This window comes from Tinamus guttatus, unplaced genomic scaffold (genome assembly GCF_059628265.1).
Source record: "Tinamus guttatus ecotype Peru unplaced genomic scaffold, ASM5962826v1 Tinamus_guttatus_pri_ptg000548l, whole genome shotgun sequence".
In the NCBI taxonomy this organism is placed as follows: Eukaryota; Metazoa; Chordata; class Aves; order Tinamiformes; family Tinamidae; genus Tinamus; species Tinamus guttatus.
This window is the reverse complement of record NW_028289082.1, coordinates 1,276,766-1,296,607: the sequence shown is the minus strand read 5'-3', so window position 1 is coordinate 1,296,607 and position 19,842 is coordinate 1,276,766. Positions and strand designations below refer to the sequence as shown.

At 43.1% G+C, this 19,842-nt stretch overlaps 1 protein-coding gene across 1 annotated transcript in view; it reads right to left on the bottom strand.

Annotated features, from left to right (window-relative positions):
- Nucleotides 1-19,842, bottom strand: part of KIF13B (kinesin family member 13B) — an 87,987-nt gene that overhangs the window by 55,862 nt on the left and 12,283 nt on the right. The window contains exons 3-4 of the mRNA XM_088534355.1: nucleotides 1,795-1,807; nucleotides 407-467 (exon numbers count right to left, since the gene is read on the bottom strand). Coding sequence (XP_088390481.1) covers nucleotides 407-467; nucleotides 1,795-1,807 — 74 coding nt within the window. The remainder of the gene's footprint in view (nucleotides 1-406; nucleotides 468-1,794; nucleotides 1,808-19,842) is intronic.

The following is a 19,842-nucleotide window of genomic DNA, read 5'->3' as shown; positions in this document are numbered from 1 at the left end:
TGACTAAATACTGCATTTGGCAGCCAGTATCCATTCCTTCAGTTGCAGCAAGGCCACTGGCCAGTAGATTTCTCCTCCAGATTTGGCCTACTACAAAAATCAGAACGTGTGATTATTGCACATGGATCTTATGTGCTTGTGACTACATCCTCACAACGTTCTTGCTCAGAAATTTCATCTGCAGAGCATCTACTATCAACTGCAGAACTTCACCCATCAGCACCTCAAAATAGATTCCACCCCCACAGTTACTGTAACAACAGCCACTTGATTTTAACTTAGGACAATTAGTAGAGCATTTGATACTTCATCGTATATGAAAAAAGACTTGAATTCCACCATGAGGTATAATATAATCGGATTATTTGCAAGTGGAGACAACAGTAACGACTACAGTAAATGTTACCTGCAAATTTTTCCGTGACAGACTCATCCATGGACCAAAAGCAGTGATCATATGCAAACACCTGTAGAAAAAGCATCAGGAGGGCACCTTGTAAGAGCTATTGCCAAATCAAACCCGCTGCCCCATCGTCCACATCCCCACAGGTCTCCCAAAACGCAAACTTGCTCCCAGTTTTCCTTTACTGGCTGAATCCTGTCCTGGGCTCTTCACAAACTCCGGAGGCAGCAAGTGACTGGATGTCTTGGAGCTCACCTTAGCATCCTGCAAATCCATCCCTCACGATGCATTTCTCACTGGGCTTTTCTCTTTTGCAAACTTGGCATCACAGCAGCATCTCACACCCACCTTCTGAGCCCCCTTCTTTTATTTCAGGTGATTTCCCTTTTATCACTTAATGTATTTTTACATTCAGTTTTGGAAAATCTATTATGTAGATTCACTAAAGTCACCACTAATTAAGCAGGCTCTGCACAGTAGCTAAACCTAACATTTTTTAATTAGTAAAGCTGTTAGGGAAAAGCTCCGTAGCATCGTATCTACTTCTTTGACAGTATCAAAAATGGGAATACCCTAAAAAAAAGATATTGAGTCTGTGGTGAATTACTTCAGTTACACATTTCCTAATAGATTCTATCATGAAATCTGAATTATGATTTCAAGATTCAGTCTGCAATAACGCAACTTTTCACTAAGCATTTATACTAAAACGTGTAAGAATGATGCAGGAATTGAAAATTCAAACTTGAGGCATTACAAGCTTGCTATCTACACTTTATTAAGATGCTTAATACAGCCACATCCTTCAAATTTCAAACAAGCCATCTTCACAGAAATGCAATGCATTTGGCCTATGCTACATTAATATGTCTAAGCATCAAGAGATAAAAGGGGTTATTTTATAAGCTCTAACTGAGGAAGCAACAGCTCATTTATTTAAAATTATTAGGGTTCTTTGAATTGATTATACAATTACACCACTCCAAGCTTTCAGAGTGTTTAATAAAACATCAGTAGATATATGACCACATCAGTAAAGCTGAATCTTAATAGGCCAGGCCAGGCAGGGGATCATGAGCTGTAACAACAAACGAGTTTGCCATAACACAAATACCAGAAAACGCTTTAAAAAACCCACAAATAACAAGCACTCTTCATTCACAATCTGTAATGCTGAGTATGGATGTTCTCATTTGTTCCTGTGACTCATTTTTTGGCAAAGGTTACGCAGAGCTCATCTGCAGCAAGGAGATGCCTCGAATTTCTTATACAACAGCTGATCAACTACAGAGCTGGTTTGCAAAATGCTTTTCATATTTGGATAACCCCAAACTGAATCAGCGAGGCAGCAATTTGCACCCTCTGATTTAAAGTGGAATTAAAGGTCTTACCTTAGGTTGGGTCCTGTGGGCGTCAGCAGCAGGACAAATGGGAAAAGGTGGGATGTAGGGCAAGAAACAGAAAAACAAGGACAGTTAGTGATTTTGGTTGAATTACCTCATCATTAATAACTCCCCGTTGCAATGTTGCATTTAAATCTTTCATTCCTTTCCTCAGATCCCCCCTTGCTTATAGATTCCAAAACATTTTACAAAGCAAAGCTTTCTTCAAAAGTAGCACCTGAAATGTTGCTCTTTATTGTACTCAATTCAAAGCCGCTATTTTCTGCCTCCATCTCCTCCTTGGGAGAGCAGAGCAAACAAGTGATTTCCCAAAAGAAAGAGGGGAAAAGAGCAATTCCTTCCATCCGTCAGATGTGAAATTTGAAAGTTTTCTGCGGGGCTCAGTGAGTTAGAGTGGCCTTTAAAACAGGAATGCGAGAGCTTTTTGCTGGCTCGGTGACCTCTGCAAGGCTCGTGCTGCTTTCCTGGAAGCTGCTAAATGACTTTTAGGGATGGCCGTGTCTATAAGGAAGGTTTATCCCATTCCCGCGGGAAGAGCTTCCTCTTTCCAAAGCAAAGCAAAGAGCAAGCCCCGTTCCCAAGCCCGAGCTCAGCCCGGGGAGATGTTAAACATCGGTATAAATTAATCCAAGCAGTTGTGCTCGTTGTCCCCCACGCAGCTCCACGGCAGGATTATCTTGTGACAGGGCGGCTGATCTCCACGTTCCTCCACAGAACATGTGTTATTCAGCGCTGGGATTGAAGCAGCAATAAGGATATAATCTCAAAAGTCAGAGCCACATATGCAAGTTGAAGAGGAGGGATTACAGCAGGCCATGTAAATCATTAAGCTTAGCTTAGGCTAAGGGTCTTAGAGTAATTTTCTAACCCCATTTTCTAAAGAATTGCACATACACATGATACCACGTCGGACTGGCAGCTTCGCTTAATCCAAATATACGTGAATGGAAGACCTATATATAAAGAAGAGGGTAGGCAGTATTTTGGATGCTGTGCTCCCATATCCAGAGCTGTAGCTGGCTGGGCAGCTTCAGACCTGAGAGGGAAAATCCGACAAATGGTTCCCTAAGGGAAAAGCCCCGGCTGCGCCGCGCGCCGCAGCTGGCTCCCGGAGAAGCTGTCGAGCCCATTTAAAATCCCATGGGAAAGGCAGAGCTGTGAGGGAATAGGCTGAGGAGCGCTGGCTGCGGGGGAGGCTGCTCCAAAAGGAGCATTTCCAGCATTTCCTAAGGCCGCAGCGACTGCAACAACGAGCCATGGATCAGCTCAGTCCCCACTGCTAAGTGCCTGGTTTGGATTTATGGAACCAAAAAGCAGCATTTTCCCATTCTCAGCAGCTTCTGCAAGGGTAAAACTCAGGAAGAATTTGAAGGTTAAAAGGAGAAGGGAAACAAGCTCCCAGGGCTGAGAATTAGAGAAGCTGCAGCAAAACCCCAGATGTTTTTACAGCTTTCCACTTTCAATCTTCATAACCACTGAAAAAACACGTGCATTGGATTCTGATGTAAATAATGCCACTTTATGTCCGCCAACCGGAACTGCTGGAGCCAAACACTACTAGAAAAGAGAAAATAAAAACACAGGAGAAGTACGTGGAGCTTGAAAGAGGGACGGGGTTAGTGTGTCCCCACGATCGCTCCGAGACCGAATCTTTACCTATGCTGATGAGGACCCACCACGACAGCCTTGTCCCTTCACCTTAAATCATCGTTATTCACCCTCTGGAGTTCTGAGTCTCACATGGTCTCGGCATTAGATTTGTGCCCTAACAGGAGGCAGGATTTAACCAGCCCTTTTTTCACTCTGTGACACCAAGTTTAGGACTTTCAAGCTTTCAAAGACACCCCCCGGACGGTACTTACGAAACCTCCCTACCCTTAAGAACTGATAAGGTGGGCAAGAATTATTGGGAAGCTTTAGCATCCCAAGGCAGAGCAAGGGCACGTCCGATAAGGATGCTGCTACAACAAATATTAGGGAGATTTCTGCATCTTTCTGAAGCAGATCCTTGCACTAGGAGCATTTCTTTTCTCGCAGAGTAAGGGCAGAAGGCAGTCCAAAAAGCAGCCATCATGGTTAGTAAAAATGCACATTCAATCCTAAGAGTTTCCCTGGTTAGATTTCAGCTGCAGAATTTCTTTCCTGGAATAAAGGCAGGCAGCTAGTGCTGGAATAAACCTAGATTTAAAAAAATGCATTATCTTGTTAGTGTGGGTGTAAGTAATAAGATGGCACAACAACAAGTGATAAGAAACAGCTGAATTCCTTGTTTTGTTTCAAGTTGTTGCCTCTCAGGGTGTCACATGAATACAATTTGCAGCACGTTTGGCTGCAGCTTCCCCCATACAATGAGGGGGAATGTCTATTAAATCCAGATTTGATCAGTTCACTAAATTTTTGTAGCATATTTCAGAAGATAAAAGTACTTCTGGTTGGTGGGTTGAACAGTTTATAGATATTATTTCCCCATTATTTGCATGTAAGGCAAGACACAACGGTATCAAAATGCCAAGTCCTACTATACAGCCCCCACTTCTGAACAATATCCTTCATTTAATTAATATTCTTACCGAGTTCTGCTTTTACCCTCACCTCTGGAATTGAGTTTTGAGGGAGAAAACTGCTTAAATTGAGCAAAAAAAAAACTGGAAGCAGAAATATTCTCTTTAAAGCAAAATCCCCCAAATGCAAAAGCAAATGTGAAAGCACACACACCGTTCAAAGCCTAAACTGAGTAGCTAAAAGACACAAAAGTAATCACTGTTACTTGGAAAATTCCTTCGCAGCTGCAAGGCATTCCAGGCATAGCTGGCGGTTACTTAGTTTCTACTGACAAAACTGATTTTTGCTAGCTCACTCAAAACCAAAAAGCCCCCAGGGAAACAAGGACTCGGGCAGAGCAGCCGCTTTGTGGCTTTGGGGTATTTTCTAGCTAATTTTTCCGTAGCTTTAGTCTGGGGATAATATTCTGCTTGGTCCTGACCACACCGGAGGCGGCCCCGGAGCTCGTGTTGTGACGGGGAGATTACAACTTCATCCTTTTGTTGGCAAACACTGAGATGCTGGTGGAGTATCGTGCTCCAAAGAACGTTTGCTGGCCGTCCAGCACCCAAACGTTGAATTCCTATTGTGATTTTCAATATTTTTAACGCAGCCTGGGGTTGCTGACGTATTTGCAAGGGTAAGGGGAAGCTTCTTACGATCTGGCAGCCTCTTGACTCCACGGGTTCTCCATGTGGAAGCGCTGCGGTCCCGAGGTCTGGGATTTGGCAGGGAAACCTTCTGCTGGTAGGACAAATTGCACAACTTGCTTTAGGGAAGCACAAAGTCCGGCCAGCCTGGGCTGAGTCCACAAGATCCTGAAGAGCTGGAGAGCACGGTGCAGGACTCCTATGGATCCAGTGTCTCCATCTGTTTTGGGAGGAAAGTCTCTACGCACAGCGGGATCACGGAGGTTGCACTCCATCCAAGTATCTTAAGATGCTTTCAATATTATAAATTAGAGAAAGGAGGGAGCATCAGCTGATATTTTCAGTCTCCTTCTCTGCAGCTTTTTAAAACCCTCCTGCATGTGATTTTGTGCCACCTGCTCTAGCTGCTTGAGCAGGGGGTTGGACTAGATGATGTCCAGAGGCCGCTTCCAACCTGTGATGCAATGATTTTCAGTGGTGCAAACAGGGTTGTGTACCAGAATAACTATTAGAATTACTCTTAACAGTTATAAGCAGTTAAGGGAAAAAAAAAGCCTAAGTAGAACAGGGTATCTGTGGTGCTAGTTCCCTTCAAAATGCAGGAATGAGGTGCACTTCTGCAGAGACACTGCATTAAGCACTGATTTCAGCACAGCTACCAGCCTGAAATTCACTCTTCTCGGTTTTCTTTTTTATTTTTGAGCAGGCCGAGAGCTCAGCATGCTTAGGAGCATGTGGTCCAGCTGAAGTTATGCAAAGATAAGCTACAAATCGCTTAAAAAAAAGGTGCTGTGAGTTTTCTGCCTAGAAAAACACTTTTGATTTTAGACTGTAAGGGCTAATCCGTGTGTACGTGTGTGCCAGGGCAAAGCTCCTACCTGCAGCTCCTTGTTGCAAGATGGATTTTCTCCTCACAGCAGCAGGATGGAAGCTGCCGCCTGCATCTCCTCTGATGGATGGAAACAACTTCCCAGACCCCCTTCCTATCAGCCTTCCCAGACCCCCTTCCTTCCTGGCTCCCTTCTGGGTGACTTGAGAGCTGCCAACGCTCCCTCGCATCGGGGGAAACAAAATGAAAGAAATCTGGTCTACATCCTCAGAAACTGCTATGGGGAGCCCACATGGCAGCTAGAAGGGAAAAAACAAAAACAGGAGAGAGAAGTGTTCTAGGATCACCTGGGAATTGGAACAGGAATCTTTAATATGGGATTTCAAGGGCTCTTTCAGTTGCTGCTGCTTCAGCACTGACCCCCTGGAGCAGCCCCTGAGCTCCTCACCCTCCATGCATTGTGGTTTTGTATTGCTGTATGCCAAATATTACCAAAAATGTGGCATATTTGGCATACACAGTGACATTACTTTTTCTTTGCAAAAATATCAAGCCTTTTTACCAACTACTTCTTGCAAACTCATCAAATAGCTCTTAGGCATCAAGCCTATATTTTGGCCACCAAAGATGTCAAGAAGGGACTGCTTGCCTCACCTATCCCTAATATCTGCCCAACAAAAGCAAGAGTTATTTTTTAATTTTCATTTTTCCAAACTATAATGAGCCCTTAGGATTGGGAATGCTACGCCTGGTACTGCTTTTTAGGGCAAAAATGCTGTGCCCAGGCTCACTCCTGCCTGACCTAGAATAGAAATCCTCAGCTTCAGCCTGTTATTGGACTCAGCTGCCCTTTTCCCAGCACAAGGATGGGAGGGCTCTGGAGAGAATAAGCTATAATTGACGTGGCTGCTGCGAAGCGAGGACAAAATACAGTATATTATGAAAATTACAGGCCAGCCTTCACCGTGACAGCTCAGTCTCCCTGCCCCACACGTGCCTTGCTAATGGCTTTGGACTGCTGAGCAAATGTCACCCCGCTTGAAGCACAGGCTTAAAAAAGCCAGCTCAAAGCTGGGCTTGCATGAAAATGTATAGATCTGCACGGAGAACTTGGTCTGAAGGCGGAAACCCATCGTAGGGGTGGGCAAGGAAGAGAAACTTGCATTAAATCCTTGCACCCAAAACTCCAAAACACAAACCTGGCAGTTGCTTGAGGGTTTGCAGGTAACAGTTTGATTTATTGACGAGGGAAGGGGTAGTGCAAGAGGTACAGGGCTAGTGGTACCAATTCCAAAGCTGCCACGGGGAGAGCATGAAAGCAGCAGTTCCTGCTTATGCTTCTTAGCTCTTCGCTGGGGCATCCCACTTTTAAGAATGCCTCCAAACTCCAAGTTTGCAGTGTAACAAACGCCGTGTCAGTTCTTTACAAGCCCTGTGTGCACCCAGTTCACACTCACCGGGTGGATCCTGCTGCATTCCTGACACCCTGTGCTGCAAAAAGCTGAAACTGCCCAGGTTTAAAAGCCCAAAGTGAGGAGTGCAACCAAAAACTTGAACTAACCTTCACCTCCAGACACTCGTTTTCTATCCCACAGTAGCTGCTAAACTGGATACTTGTTGGCAGCAGCCAGCTGCTTTCACTTGAACTCCTCTTTTCCTTTGCCAGCTATTTATTTGGGAGACAAAACGGGACACGTGGAAAAGTTTTTCATATTCTGTGGGCTCCAGGGTCATCTCTGATACCATGCAGGTTCACCCATTCCACGTTCACAGCGGAACAGCCGCCTGTTTTCCTAAAAAAAACTACATAAAGGTGATGCCAAATGAACGTGTCAGCTCCTGCTGCCAAGTTTGCATCGCAAAGAAGGTATTTTAAGCTCATAATGCTCAGCTAACGCAGCAAGCGCCGGGTATACATAAACAACAACGAGATGTAAGGTTAATGTGTGCTAAAAGGAGCCAAGCGAGGGCTCCTGCCAAATTCCAGCTTTGAACTTCCAGCTTCCCTGCTGGTTGTGTTTTCCGAGTGCGGCTTCTTGCTTGTAGATGCGACTTGCTGCCTGCTTGACTGTGATTCATATGGGGGAACATATGCAAAAGGCTGTTATGGTCCAGAAGCAGGATTCAGCACTGCGTGCAGCAGCAGGCCCATAAAGGCAACCAAGGCACATGTTTCCATGCACATCCCCAGGAACCACTTTGAATTCAATACACACATCGCCGGGAAAATCACTATTTTTTTTAATGCTAAATTCCGAAATAAAACAAGTACATATGGACATGGACATTGAGGTATTAGAAATCTGGCCAATGAAGGAAACCTACTTTGACACAAATAGTTTGCAGTTTGTTTTTTTTAAACCGAAAAGTCATCAAACTACTTGGAGGAGCTGAAAGCCAAATGCTAAATTTTCCATTAAAATTTCAGAATACGGCTAGGGCTTAAACACTCCACATTTTTATAGACACCCAAATGACAGCAAGAACCACATCTGAGAATAAAACCTTACTCTAAAAACGCCCTTGTCTGGTCCCACACTTACTGCATCTACTCAGATTCAGAGCATCACCCTGAGAACTCCCCGCTCTGGAAACCCAACACGAAATTTGGAAGTGGATTTGGATCATCTCCCGTGAAAATGTTTTCCAATCCAAAACAATGAGGCTGATGCAGGAAAACGAGCAGATTACAGACCCTTCCCAGCGAAGCAGGGGGTGACATTCCAGCTTTGCACAAGCAGTGAAACTCAAATGGGCAGGGAGAGGAAAGAAGCTGCTCCGTTGGGAGAGGGAGAAAGAAGAGCAGCTCTAAGGGCTGCCAAAGTCATCCTTGAGACCTGCCACGTTCTCCATTTCATCTGGTGGTACGGAATAAACCCTGCAGGACAGAATTGAGATCCAGGACGTGCAGATATGGTGGTTAAATCACTCTGAACAGTTCTGGGCTTTCATTTCCCCAGGCCCTACCTTTGCTCGCAGCAGGATCGGCCTAGGAGCGATTCAAAAAGCAGCAGTTTGTTAACACTCGTTTCCCCCGAAACGGCCCCGAAAGCGGTGGGTGGAAGGGTCTCCCCAAGCCTTTCCCCTCAAGGGAAAAGACGTAGCCATTTACTTTGATAAAACCACTTAAGAGATGTGAAATCAATAGCAGACGTTGGGATAAAAGCCCGCGCGCCGGGGGGAAGAACTAAATATAACAGCTGACAAAGCAAGGGAAATTCGTACAGCCGTCACATGAGCCGGTTCCTCCAAACGCCGCTCGGCATCCTGGCTGCCTCCCAAGCGCCGCGGCGATGGGATCGCGGGCTGGATTGGGATGCTGGAGGTTATGGGCTTGGGCGAGCAGTGGTTTTTCTTGGGAGCACCTTGAAATAGGAGGTTTTGTCCCACTGAGTTCTCACCCACGCAAACACGCTGGTTGCAATGAGGAAAAATAATTCCTATATGTGTTGCTGGACATACATGGTTAGCATGGACAAAAATAATGGCATTACTGAACCTAGTATATAGCTCACCGGGGTGAGACCTCAGTAACGCTCCTGATCACGTTTTTAAGACAACCACTCCAAGAAAATGGTAGAATAAAGTGAATTTTGCTTAGAGATCGAGTTACTTGACAGCATTTTGAAGAGAAATAAACTGCAAAGATTTCTATATAGTTTCATATATGGCCTCCACACTATGCTAAGGCATGGTCGGAGCAGCAGGGAGATAGAAATGGACTTGGATTTTCCCATTAGCAATGTAATGAGCGAATGCTCCCAGAGGAAGAGTTGGACTGTGCAATTCCAAACACACAAGTTTCCATTTATTGTTTCGCAGAATGAGAGGAAAATAGCACCTTTCCAAGCATAACACAGGGTTTCAAACACTGCATTCGCCTTTCGGGGCTGAAAGGGAAAGAAAACTGCTTAAAATACATGACTTGCAGGAAAAGAAAGGAAAAGAAAATATGCTGCAGGCATAAAGCTGCATTGTAAGAGAGGACTTGAAGGGCTGCCAGCCCCGTGGTCCTCACAGCTTCTTTGCAAGAAATTTGCATCAGAAAATTGAGGAATGCCTCAAATTTAACTTTTGGCTGCCATATCCTTCCAAGTGCCATCGTGGCACCAAATGAGACCCTCTTTCTGAACCTCTCGAGCTCTTCTGCAGGATTTTTGAAGATTTTGACATGTCCCGAAGCTCCTTTTAGAAGGCAGGAGTTGACTCAGCTTGGCCAAAATCTAAGGCAGAACTAATAGCAATTAGCAACAGAAATCAGAGCCCTTAAACTCCTTGCTGAGCTATTTATTTGTCTTCAAAGGGTACTGGGTTTAAATTCAGTTGTTAGACAATTTTTCTCCAACAACTTAAGAGCATTTAAAGATGCAGTAATGAAACCTGTCAAATCAAATGCAATCCTTGGAAGAAATCCAAGAAAAAGCACAGACCATACACATGAAACCTAAGAGATCTTTGTTAAAAATAATCCTGCTTAGTAAAACTAACTAGCTTAGAGATTATATTTATCAGTTAGCAATATATAATGAAGTAGGAGTCTTTCAGGCCCCGTGAGCTCATTCATTTGTTCCTTAATGCTGTAAGTTTTTTAAAAATGTCAGCTTTTCAAAACCATTTGCGTTCATTTTTTTTGTTTAATTTTACAACAGAAGCGAAAACAGCAAAACTCAGAATTTGAGGCTCAAGTCTTAACTGCTGAGCGCGTCCACCAGACTATCACGGCATATAGATATGATTTAAATAAACTCTGCATCCAGATTTTATCAAAATGCAACGACAAACATTTCCTTCGGCAGCACTTGGGTTCACAAGTGCATCTTTCAGCTGGTTCAAAGCATTAACTCAGCTCCCTGTCCTGTCAGGGGCACATGATTCCCGACAGCATCATTTAAATGTGAATTTAAATGAATTAATGATTTGAAAATTTTTGTTTACTTACGTTTTTTAACGGCAGAAGGGGGCCAAGGGACTTTCGCAGCTGCTGCATTAGCCCAGGTTTGCTGATGGAGCTGCTGTCACACAGCTCCTCTCAAATGCAATTGCAGGGAGCCTACAGAAAGCTGCTGAAAGCCAATCAATTCATTTGCCTTTCACATACGTGCAGCACGTTCAGTCTTGCCACTGTGTCCTATTCATCCCCAAAATATTGAGCCTAGAAAGAACCACTAGAGAGTTACACTGACTTCCTCACGCAGCTGCACTCTTATGTCCATCCCCTTGGACTTGACTGCAGTAGCTCTTTCTGAAGAAGATTCTCATTTTTGCAAACTAGAGCCCATGGCTTCCTGCAATAACCTGTTCCAACATCCACCTGGCTGTTGAGTTCTGCACCATTCCTAATTTACACTTCCTTTTTTTCAGGCTTTCAAATGCTTCTTCTTGTGATTCCTTTCCCTTCTCACGATGCCACTTTCCAGGATGGCTGCACTATCATGCAGGGAAGTTACACTCCACTTAGAGCACATAAAGCACCTCACAATTTAGGATACAAAAGACTCCAGACTCAAGAGTGCGAATATCTATTTGAGCAAAATAAAGATATCTAAGTAATTACACAAATATGTACAGTCAACAGGGATCTATGCACACAAGTTGACATCTTCTACTTACTGCTACAAAAAGTATTTTCTGCTTTCAAACCTTTCCATGAGCTCCGCATATCAGCAAGAGAATTAAGAGGAATGAGGAATCAAGGGATGAGCAATTAGAGCCATTTCACACTACAGAGGAAACCGTGCGACAGGAGACTATCTGCTTCCCATCACGGGAATAAAGATTTTACTGGATTTGCTTAAAAAGGCTCGGAAGGAGAAAAGCTGCAGTGAAAACCACGGGCATGAAACGCACGCCAAGAGCCACGGGGAAGGCACAAGACCAAAACGTTTGAGAACTGCTGACACCCTGGGCAAGGCAAAGCCTAACCAAGGCGTTCTTCCCAATTTTTCCGTTTTTCTCGGAAAACATTCTCCCCAGTAACATTATGAGACGCTGCAGAGACCAGTTCTTTGGTTTTGTGAACATCTGGACTATGCACAAACCTCCTAAGGCCAGTTTGATGTACCAGCTCGGTGTTACGATGACCCCAGAGCGTTCCCCTACTGCTTGGAAACCACAGGACCAGTAATTCAGCTAATTCAGCTTCCTTGGGAGCAACATGATCCGCCAGCCAAGAACGTGGTTTCAGCAGGAATGAGAACTGAGCTCCCCAAAAGACTTCCAAATCCAAGAAGATTGGCACTTTTCTGCCAATAATCCAAGATGATGATGCAGCACAGCAAAAAAAACTACCTTACAAACGACCTGTGACATTTGATTCCAGAACAATATATATTCTTCTTTTTACTGAAGTAAAATTTGTTATCCTCCTGCTTCTTCACAGTTAAGAAATGGCCCAACATCCCTCTAGCAGGGGGATTTGTACATACAGAAATCAATTCTGCAGAAATTGGTTCTTGAACTAACACAATTCTCCAAAAATGAAGGTAATACCTTATCGCGGGGTCAGTATTGCTCTCTGCTTCCACCTTTCATCACCTATTTCCTTCCTTTATTAACTTAGTAACTCGAAGAAAATGCTTTAAGACAAGTGAGCCCCTTCTCCTTCCCTTCCCCTGGAAAGGGAAAAATGATCCAAGCACTCACTCTAGCTCTGCTGCACACGTGAAAGGATGAAGCACTTTAAAAAACAGCCATAGGAGTCCAAAAACCCTATAGAAAATGGGCGCTCTGGAGACTTGTGTCAGGACAGGCTGCAGCTCCTTGGAATTCAGGGAATAAAATAGAGGTTTCCTTTTACGGAGGGACAAAGTCTTACTCTGTACTGCTGTTATTATTCATTTTACATTGGCTTTCTAAAAGGATCTGAACTACAAAGGTCTTCTAATACCAGTCTTTAAATCAGATATGAAAATCTCTTCAGTGTTGGTTTCGGTGCAAGATTTTGGGACCTTTCTGAGCCTATAGAAATAGGATTACCTTCAAGAGAGGCCTCAGGCTCGTTATGTTTCATTATGCCCCTATGCAAATACACAGATTTTTCTAAAAAAAACCCTCAAGAGCTTCACTAAAGCTGATAACCTCAGTCATAATCATTGCAAGAGAGTAAAGACATTTAGGTTACGGCCACTTCATTTATAACACTTCACAAGCCGTTGTATATAGATAGGGAAGACAGCAGGAGAAAACCACAAATGACATTGTAATTAGTTTCTAAGCTGGCCCAGAGACACCAGGACCAACTAAGTCGTCAAGTGAGTTTCTTTTGTGATAAAGATTAACTTCATTTTTCTGCAAGGATGCGTTTCCTCAATACTTCTCCCTAAAGAATCAAGCCCTTTCTGAGCCATTAATCCTGACAGTAAACAAGGATTAATGACTCTATGTGAGTTGGCAACATTTTCAAAACTTGTTAGAGTCAATGTAGTCTGCAGAATGAAATCTGCCAAAAGTTGCAGCAATTACACAAGCCAAATCTCAAAAGTATTAATAAATTTTGTCTATCTTCCACAGGCATCTTCCTTGCCATGAAATCTGAAAGAAATTGGTCGAGGGGTGGTTATCTGAACATTTCATTGCTGGGTAAATTGAATACATTCAAGTTACAGCTTCTGCTTTCCAGTCCTTTATAAACCCATAAGTATTTCAATACTCATGATTAAATTAAGCTCCTATTCACATTTTAATCATAAGGCCCCTTTCGCTTCTACAACAGCTTTGGGACCCTTCAAGTCTGCACTAACATATCTGCCTGCGACCCATATTATTATTATTACTAAGACTCCATGGTAGCCTGGAGAAAAACCATCTGATTTTGAAAAAGGCTGAAGATCCTCCCCCAAATTACCCTGAAAGACAGACAGGATCTTCCCCAAATAACAAGCAATTCAACATCAGATATCAACTAACTTTTCATTTATTGCAGAATTATTTGTGATGAGCATGTGACAATTGCGACTCACTTTCTTATTTCTGCATGGATGTTTCGCTAAATATTATTCTACCAAAAGTTAATGACTTGGATCTTGCTAATAACCTACAAATTAGGTTACAAGGAACTCCTGACATATCTACTGCCCTGAAAGTGAGAGAGAGAAGCTGCTTTTCAACACACGTATTAATTATGGGTAATACTACACAGTGACAGCTAGTATGTACACCAAGGAACGCCGGCTTCGTTCCGGTGTCTCCATAAGGTGTTTTCCAATTTTTCCCAAACGAGGTCACTCTAACGACAGCCAGGCAAGCTGTGATTTCATTCCTGTGCAGAGCTACGTGCACATCACTATTCCCGTAAAGCTGCTATCACCACAAGAGCAGTTTCAAAAGTCCAAGCCCTGTTATCTCCTGTGCACGGAGTCCTCTGGAAGGGGCTCTGATGTGGCCTTGCCTGGAAAACTGTCACCCAGGAAACCTGCGCAGGGACTGGAATTGCAGGACAACCTTTGCCTGCTGCCAAACCGCCGAGGACAACGTGTGACAGCACCTGGAATCGTGGTGGCCCCGTGTCCAACCGGGCAGGAATCTCCCCTCGGAGATGCCAAACAGGAGCCGCCAGCGCCGCTTCTGCGACCGAACTGAATCTGTATCAGCAGCAAAGCCATTTTAGCAGCGACATAAAGGTGAAAAGCTTCACCGTAAGCATCGTGCAGGCTGCAGAGCAGCAAGCTCGTAAGCTTTTAGCACCAAGTTACCACATAACTTTTTGCTGTTGTGGGTAGCACAGATATTAACTCAGAGTGTGGGCGGAAGAGGCACTTTTAAGTCTGGGCTGGTACACAAGTGGTTTCAGGGGATTAGTAAAGCAACCAGTTGCTTCCTCCCTGAACCATCCTAACTTCTCCCTTCTCCTCTGCCATGAGATTTGCATATCCCTTTTTTTTTTTCTTTAAACAAGCATTTTATTTTCCTGCTCGACACACTCTAAAACTCCTCCTTCCTGGGGCACCATGGCCACAAGCTCTGCAAAGTCACCGTCTCGAGCTGCATTCTTGGGAAGAAGCCAGACCTACCAGATGAAGCTTTGACACCAGTCAGGGGGCTGAGAAAAGACTTTGTAGCAGGAAGCGACTGCACAGGAAAACAACCCAATTCATTCAATATTTTATCAGTTATTTTTAAATTCTTTTGTAAATAATATTAAGTACTTATAGTCAAAAATCCCAAATCCCGCAAAGCTCCTCTCTGTCTTTGCCACAAGACCATCCTTCCTCTCCCTGGAGACCTGCCCTCTTCCTTTACATTCATTCAGCAAAAACCAAATCGCTACTCAACCCGACTGCTTTTCTCTTCAAAGGAGTGCTCACCAGAGGGTTATGCCTTGCATTTTCCTAAGATGTTTTATGCTTACGAGAGCTGTCAGGAGCTTTAGAGCACTAATTAAAGCAACGTTATTTGACATCCTATTTCCACAGCATCGAACGCAGCTTTCGCGTGTTGGCCACAACAGCGCGCAGGAGGCCAAAGTCGCTGTTGAGACTTCGACGAGCTCCGTATCAAAAGAATAAAGGTAAAACAAGTTGTTTTAATATAAAATATAATCAGAGGGGAATGGTTTGGGACCACTGAGAGGTTGTGGAGCCTCCTTCTCTGGAGATCTTCCAAACCCGCTTGGACGCAGCCCTGTGCCACGTGCTCTAGGTGACCCTGCGTGTGCAGGGGGTTGGACTAGATGATCTCTAGAGGTCCCTTCCAACCTTAACGATTCTATGATTCACTGAAGAAAAAAAAAGCATGTTTTTTAGGAGGAAGTCATCAGCGCCAAACCTCTGCAGCCTCTTTTCTGCAAGGCCTGACATTGCAGCCAGAGGGAAGGGTGCAGCACTGCTGCCCTTACGCGGGCAGAGGCCGCATTCCTGCAGGTGTAGGTCATGGAAAACAAAAACCAGAGATACCTACGAAACGGTGATTGCTCCGAGCGGGGGAGGAAACGGTCCCTTTATCTCTTTAATGTCCACTGCAAGTCGAATAGCTGCAAGAGACTCATCTATTACAGCAACTCTTGAGGTATAACAGCGATTGCAATTTTCCCCTTTCACTATAAAAGCCCAAAAATGAATGCATAGAGAAACACTTTCCCTTGAATTCAGTAGTGCTATTTCCAGCTTTACCGGGCTGTAAGACAGAGGCTGGATGAGCCTTGCTTTAAACGTAAAGGAGCACTAAGTGCAAAGCAGTCACTCCTGAACTTCTCATTCTCAAATCACCACCTCCACAAAGGAATGACAAGTTCCCTCAAATTACCTGATGCCCACAAGCAACTCCCCTCTTCAAAAATGTTGTCTAGGCACAACGAGAGAATCACCTTTTCTTCCATACATAATCTGCAGGACAAACCCTGCTGTTTTTTACACTCTACTCTCCTATATAGTCTGGCTGTCCATAAAAGCACATGCACGACAACTGTGCCAAAAGCATCAATATTTAACCAGCTTCTCAGGAGAAAAGCACAGCTCAGGTTCACACTGTCCTGCTTGACTTTCAGCAGTCCAACAAGCTTATTTCCAGTCAGCTTGAGGGATGCTAATCTGAAATCAAAATTTGGTGAAACTGCTAAGCATAGAAGCACTTCGAGTTAAACAGATTCATTTTCCATGTACTTTTTCTTAGGTTCTGTTCTTAAAATTAAGAAGAACTTACTTGACAGACTTGAAATCTCACTGAAGTTGATAAGTATCTGCTGATGCTCCAAATACCACCCCATGCCTAGGCTGTATAAGTGGTTCTGAACAGTTTCTGTCACCTCCCACCAACTTCAGGGGCTCCAGCCCCTGACACAGTCCTGCAGCCTGCAGGAATATTGTTCAATGTCACTGTTACCACTAAATATTCTTACCTTTTAGCTTTGAAATAATAATCCGTGAGGTAGAATAACATCAGGTAGCACTAACAGCTACAACATTTATTCAGAATATTTCACAGAGGATGACATACAGTGCAGAGTCAAAAACCTACAAAACAATCATCACTGAGCCAAATTCCAACAAATTCTTCTTAAAATAATTTGATTTGCATGTCTTAACTCACGGATTTTAGAAGTGGAGAAAACATCTACAACACAGCAACCTTTCTACAGATTAAGCAGCCCAATACTCCAAGCCTCAGGTAGAAACTAATTAAAAAATGCAAACAGTCTCTGAAAATTTCTAATGAATAAATAGAAGCTATATTGGACTAAATGATTTGGATGTTCACTGTTTTAGCTTCAATATGCTGTAAAGTGGTGGATTTTTTTCTTTTTCTTTTTTCTTTTACAACTCTGGGAACTGAGTTATCGCCAATACCCACTGCAAGGAGAAGGGACCAACAAATTACATTGTGTTTGCAGCAAAAATCCACTCTGCAGATAAGTCCCAAGCAGAAACCCCAGGCAACGCGTGACAAACCTGCACGAAGGCCGGGCTGCCTAGCAACTATCACCCTGCAAAGCAAAACGCTGTCTGTGAGCAGGGTGACAGCGTTAAGGATACTCCAGAGCTCGACACTAGATAACAAACACTAAAAGAAACTTCCAGCTGAAAGAAAAATTGAAGTCGCAGGGGGTTAGATTTTTAAGAAAAAGCACCAGAACTTAAGGGTCCAATATATGGAAGTTAAAGACAAGTTCAACAAGTTCAAGGCTCTTGTTAAAAGCAATTTTCATGTACATTATGAGTGCACATTTCAACAGGTAATGCTGCTTTGCTACGGCTACGTTAGCCATGACGAAGGTATGAGCGAGTAGGTGTGACCAATACTGGGGAGGAAAAATAAAATCCTCTTAAAAATTGCTTTAAAAATTTAAGAAACTCCCCTCCTCATGCAATATAATACCTCATAAGACTAGTGGCTCACGAGCTGCACAGTAACAGAGCCTGAGGTGTTAGCTCCTACTCCTACACATCAACAAGTGGCCTTCAAACTTCTAAGCAAGAACAGGATTCCTGGGGAGCCCAGAAACTTGGAAGTTTTTATTCATACAACATTTATATCCAAGACCTGTTTCAATGAGAAGTCAACCACTTTGCTATCTGAGTGAGTAAGGGAGGATACTCCATCATCTAGGTTTAATATAAGCAATAAACTCTTCTTATAATAGACTTCAAAAGCAATGGTTTTCTGAGGAATTTATTCAGCCAGTGAAGTAACTGTCAGCTTTAAAAGCTAAGACTTAAATGTGCTTCCCCCCCTTGCAAGCCGAGACCGTTTTGCAGGCCAGCAGCACCACTAATTTGGGGGAATACAACGGAAATGATCACGTCCTGCAGAACCACGTCGTGCTCGAAGCAAAAGCTGCATGCACACATGCAACGAGCAGAGCTGCCAGCACAGGAAAGTCTCTTAGCTCTTCTTGCAAACATTTTGCAAGTTATTTCCTGTCAGCTGCTTTGCACCCACAGAAGAGCAGCACAGATGAGGGAGGTTGGCAATTCCCTTCTCCTGGGTGTCACTGACAGTGTTGGGAATACATCCATGCTCCCCCGCAACTGCCGGGAACATTTCTGCATGATGAAACATTGCCCAGATGTGATTTCTGTAAGACAAAGCTCAACTAACATCTAACCCGTAAAATTTCAGCCTCAGTCAAAGCTTCAGCTGTTAATAATGAACCTGCCCCCGTGCAGCAAACATTTCCCTGTCAGCATAAGGAGGGACACGTGGCCAACCATTGCCTAACATGAGGCAGCTCTTCAAGCAGCTCTTACCTAAAATCAGGCAGGATCCTGGCGTATTTTCAAGAAAAGCTGTATATTTTTTCAGCAATATCAGTTATTGTCTTTCACTTTTTTCCCCTGTGTCAAAGAGTTCTACAGAGTAAATCCATATAGAGTATTGCCATCGTATATTTTCTTTCTGATTTTCCCCATTCTTTTCTAAGATGCAATCAGTGAAGTGTGTCCCTCTATGTATTCCTCTCATCATTTACTATTTTTAAAAGCAGTAGCATTCCCCCTTACTCCTAATGATCATTTTTTTCCAGCCCATATTTATATACACACAAGAATACATGTATAATGTTAGCATTTCCTCTCCAGGCACCTGCAATTTCTGCCTGCTGCTCTAGGAGATATGAGAGCCGATTAATTGTACAAGAACAGTCATATATTATAAAATGGACAAATAGCATCATGATATTTTCAACTTCAGCTAATACTTCCTTTAATTGCAGTTTTGGCTTACCATTCCATATATATAACATATAAAAATATTTTACTAAACTGCACAAGAAAGGTGCTGCTTCCCCTCACAAGAGGATTACTTACTTGCAATGTACCAAAGCATGATTCTCACTGTTTAATGTGCAATTCCACCAGCCAACACACTACCTGTATTTATAGCTTTAATAATTCTTTTTATAACTCCACATCCTGATTTTTTGGAATGAAGCTAGTTTATTTTAATTAGAAGTTGTACCTTTCTGTTATCATTCACCCTCTCCCCTCTCGACCCTTTAAAACTTTTTGCAATATCACTTGGTCTTCGAGACTCCTTTATAATTATTTTCCAGCACTACTTTTGTCCCCTTGATACTGCATCTTTAACAACATTCTGTCTTGCTCTTAGTCTGCATTTCTTCTTCAAAAGGATTCTTCAGCTTTCCAAGATAAGAAATCGTTAATCCAAAGACAAACTATGGAAAGACTTCCCTATATCAACCCAAACACTGCTTAAAGCCTGTAATTCCCGCATTTTTCCCCTACTTATTGCATAAATAAGATTTTTTTTTCTGTTGTGTCATACTAAATTGTGAGCAATGGTTTCATCCTTCAACAACTTTTAACTTCACTTAAATCTTTCTCTTTGAGAGTATTGCTGATAAATAATAACCACTAAATACCTTGAGAGTAAATCATGTATTTTTTATGTTAATAAAGATACTCAATTATGGAAATAACTACTACTAAGCACTAATTATGCAGACATTGCAATAGCTGAGAAAGAAACATAGCCTGGTTTAACACACTTGCTAACCTCAATTAGCCACATTTGTTCACTCAAACAGTTTTTACCATGTGTCAGGCTTGGCAATCTCTATTCTGT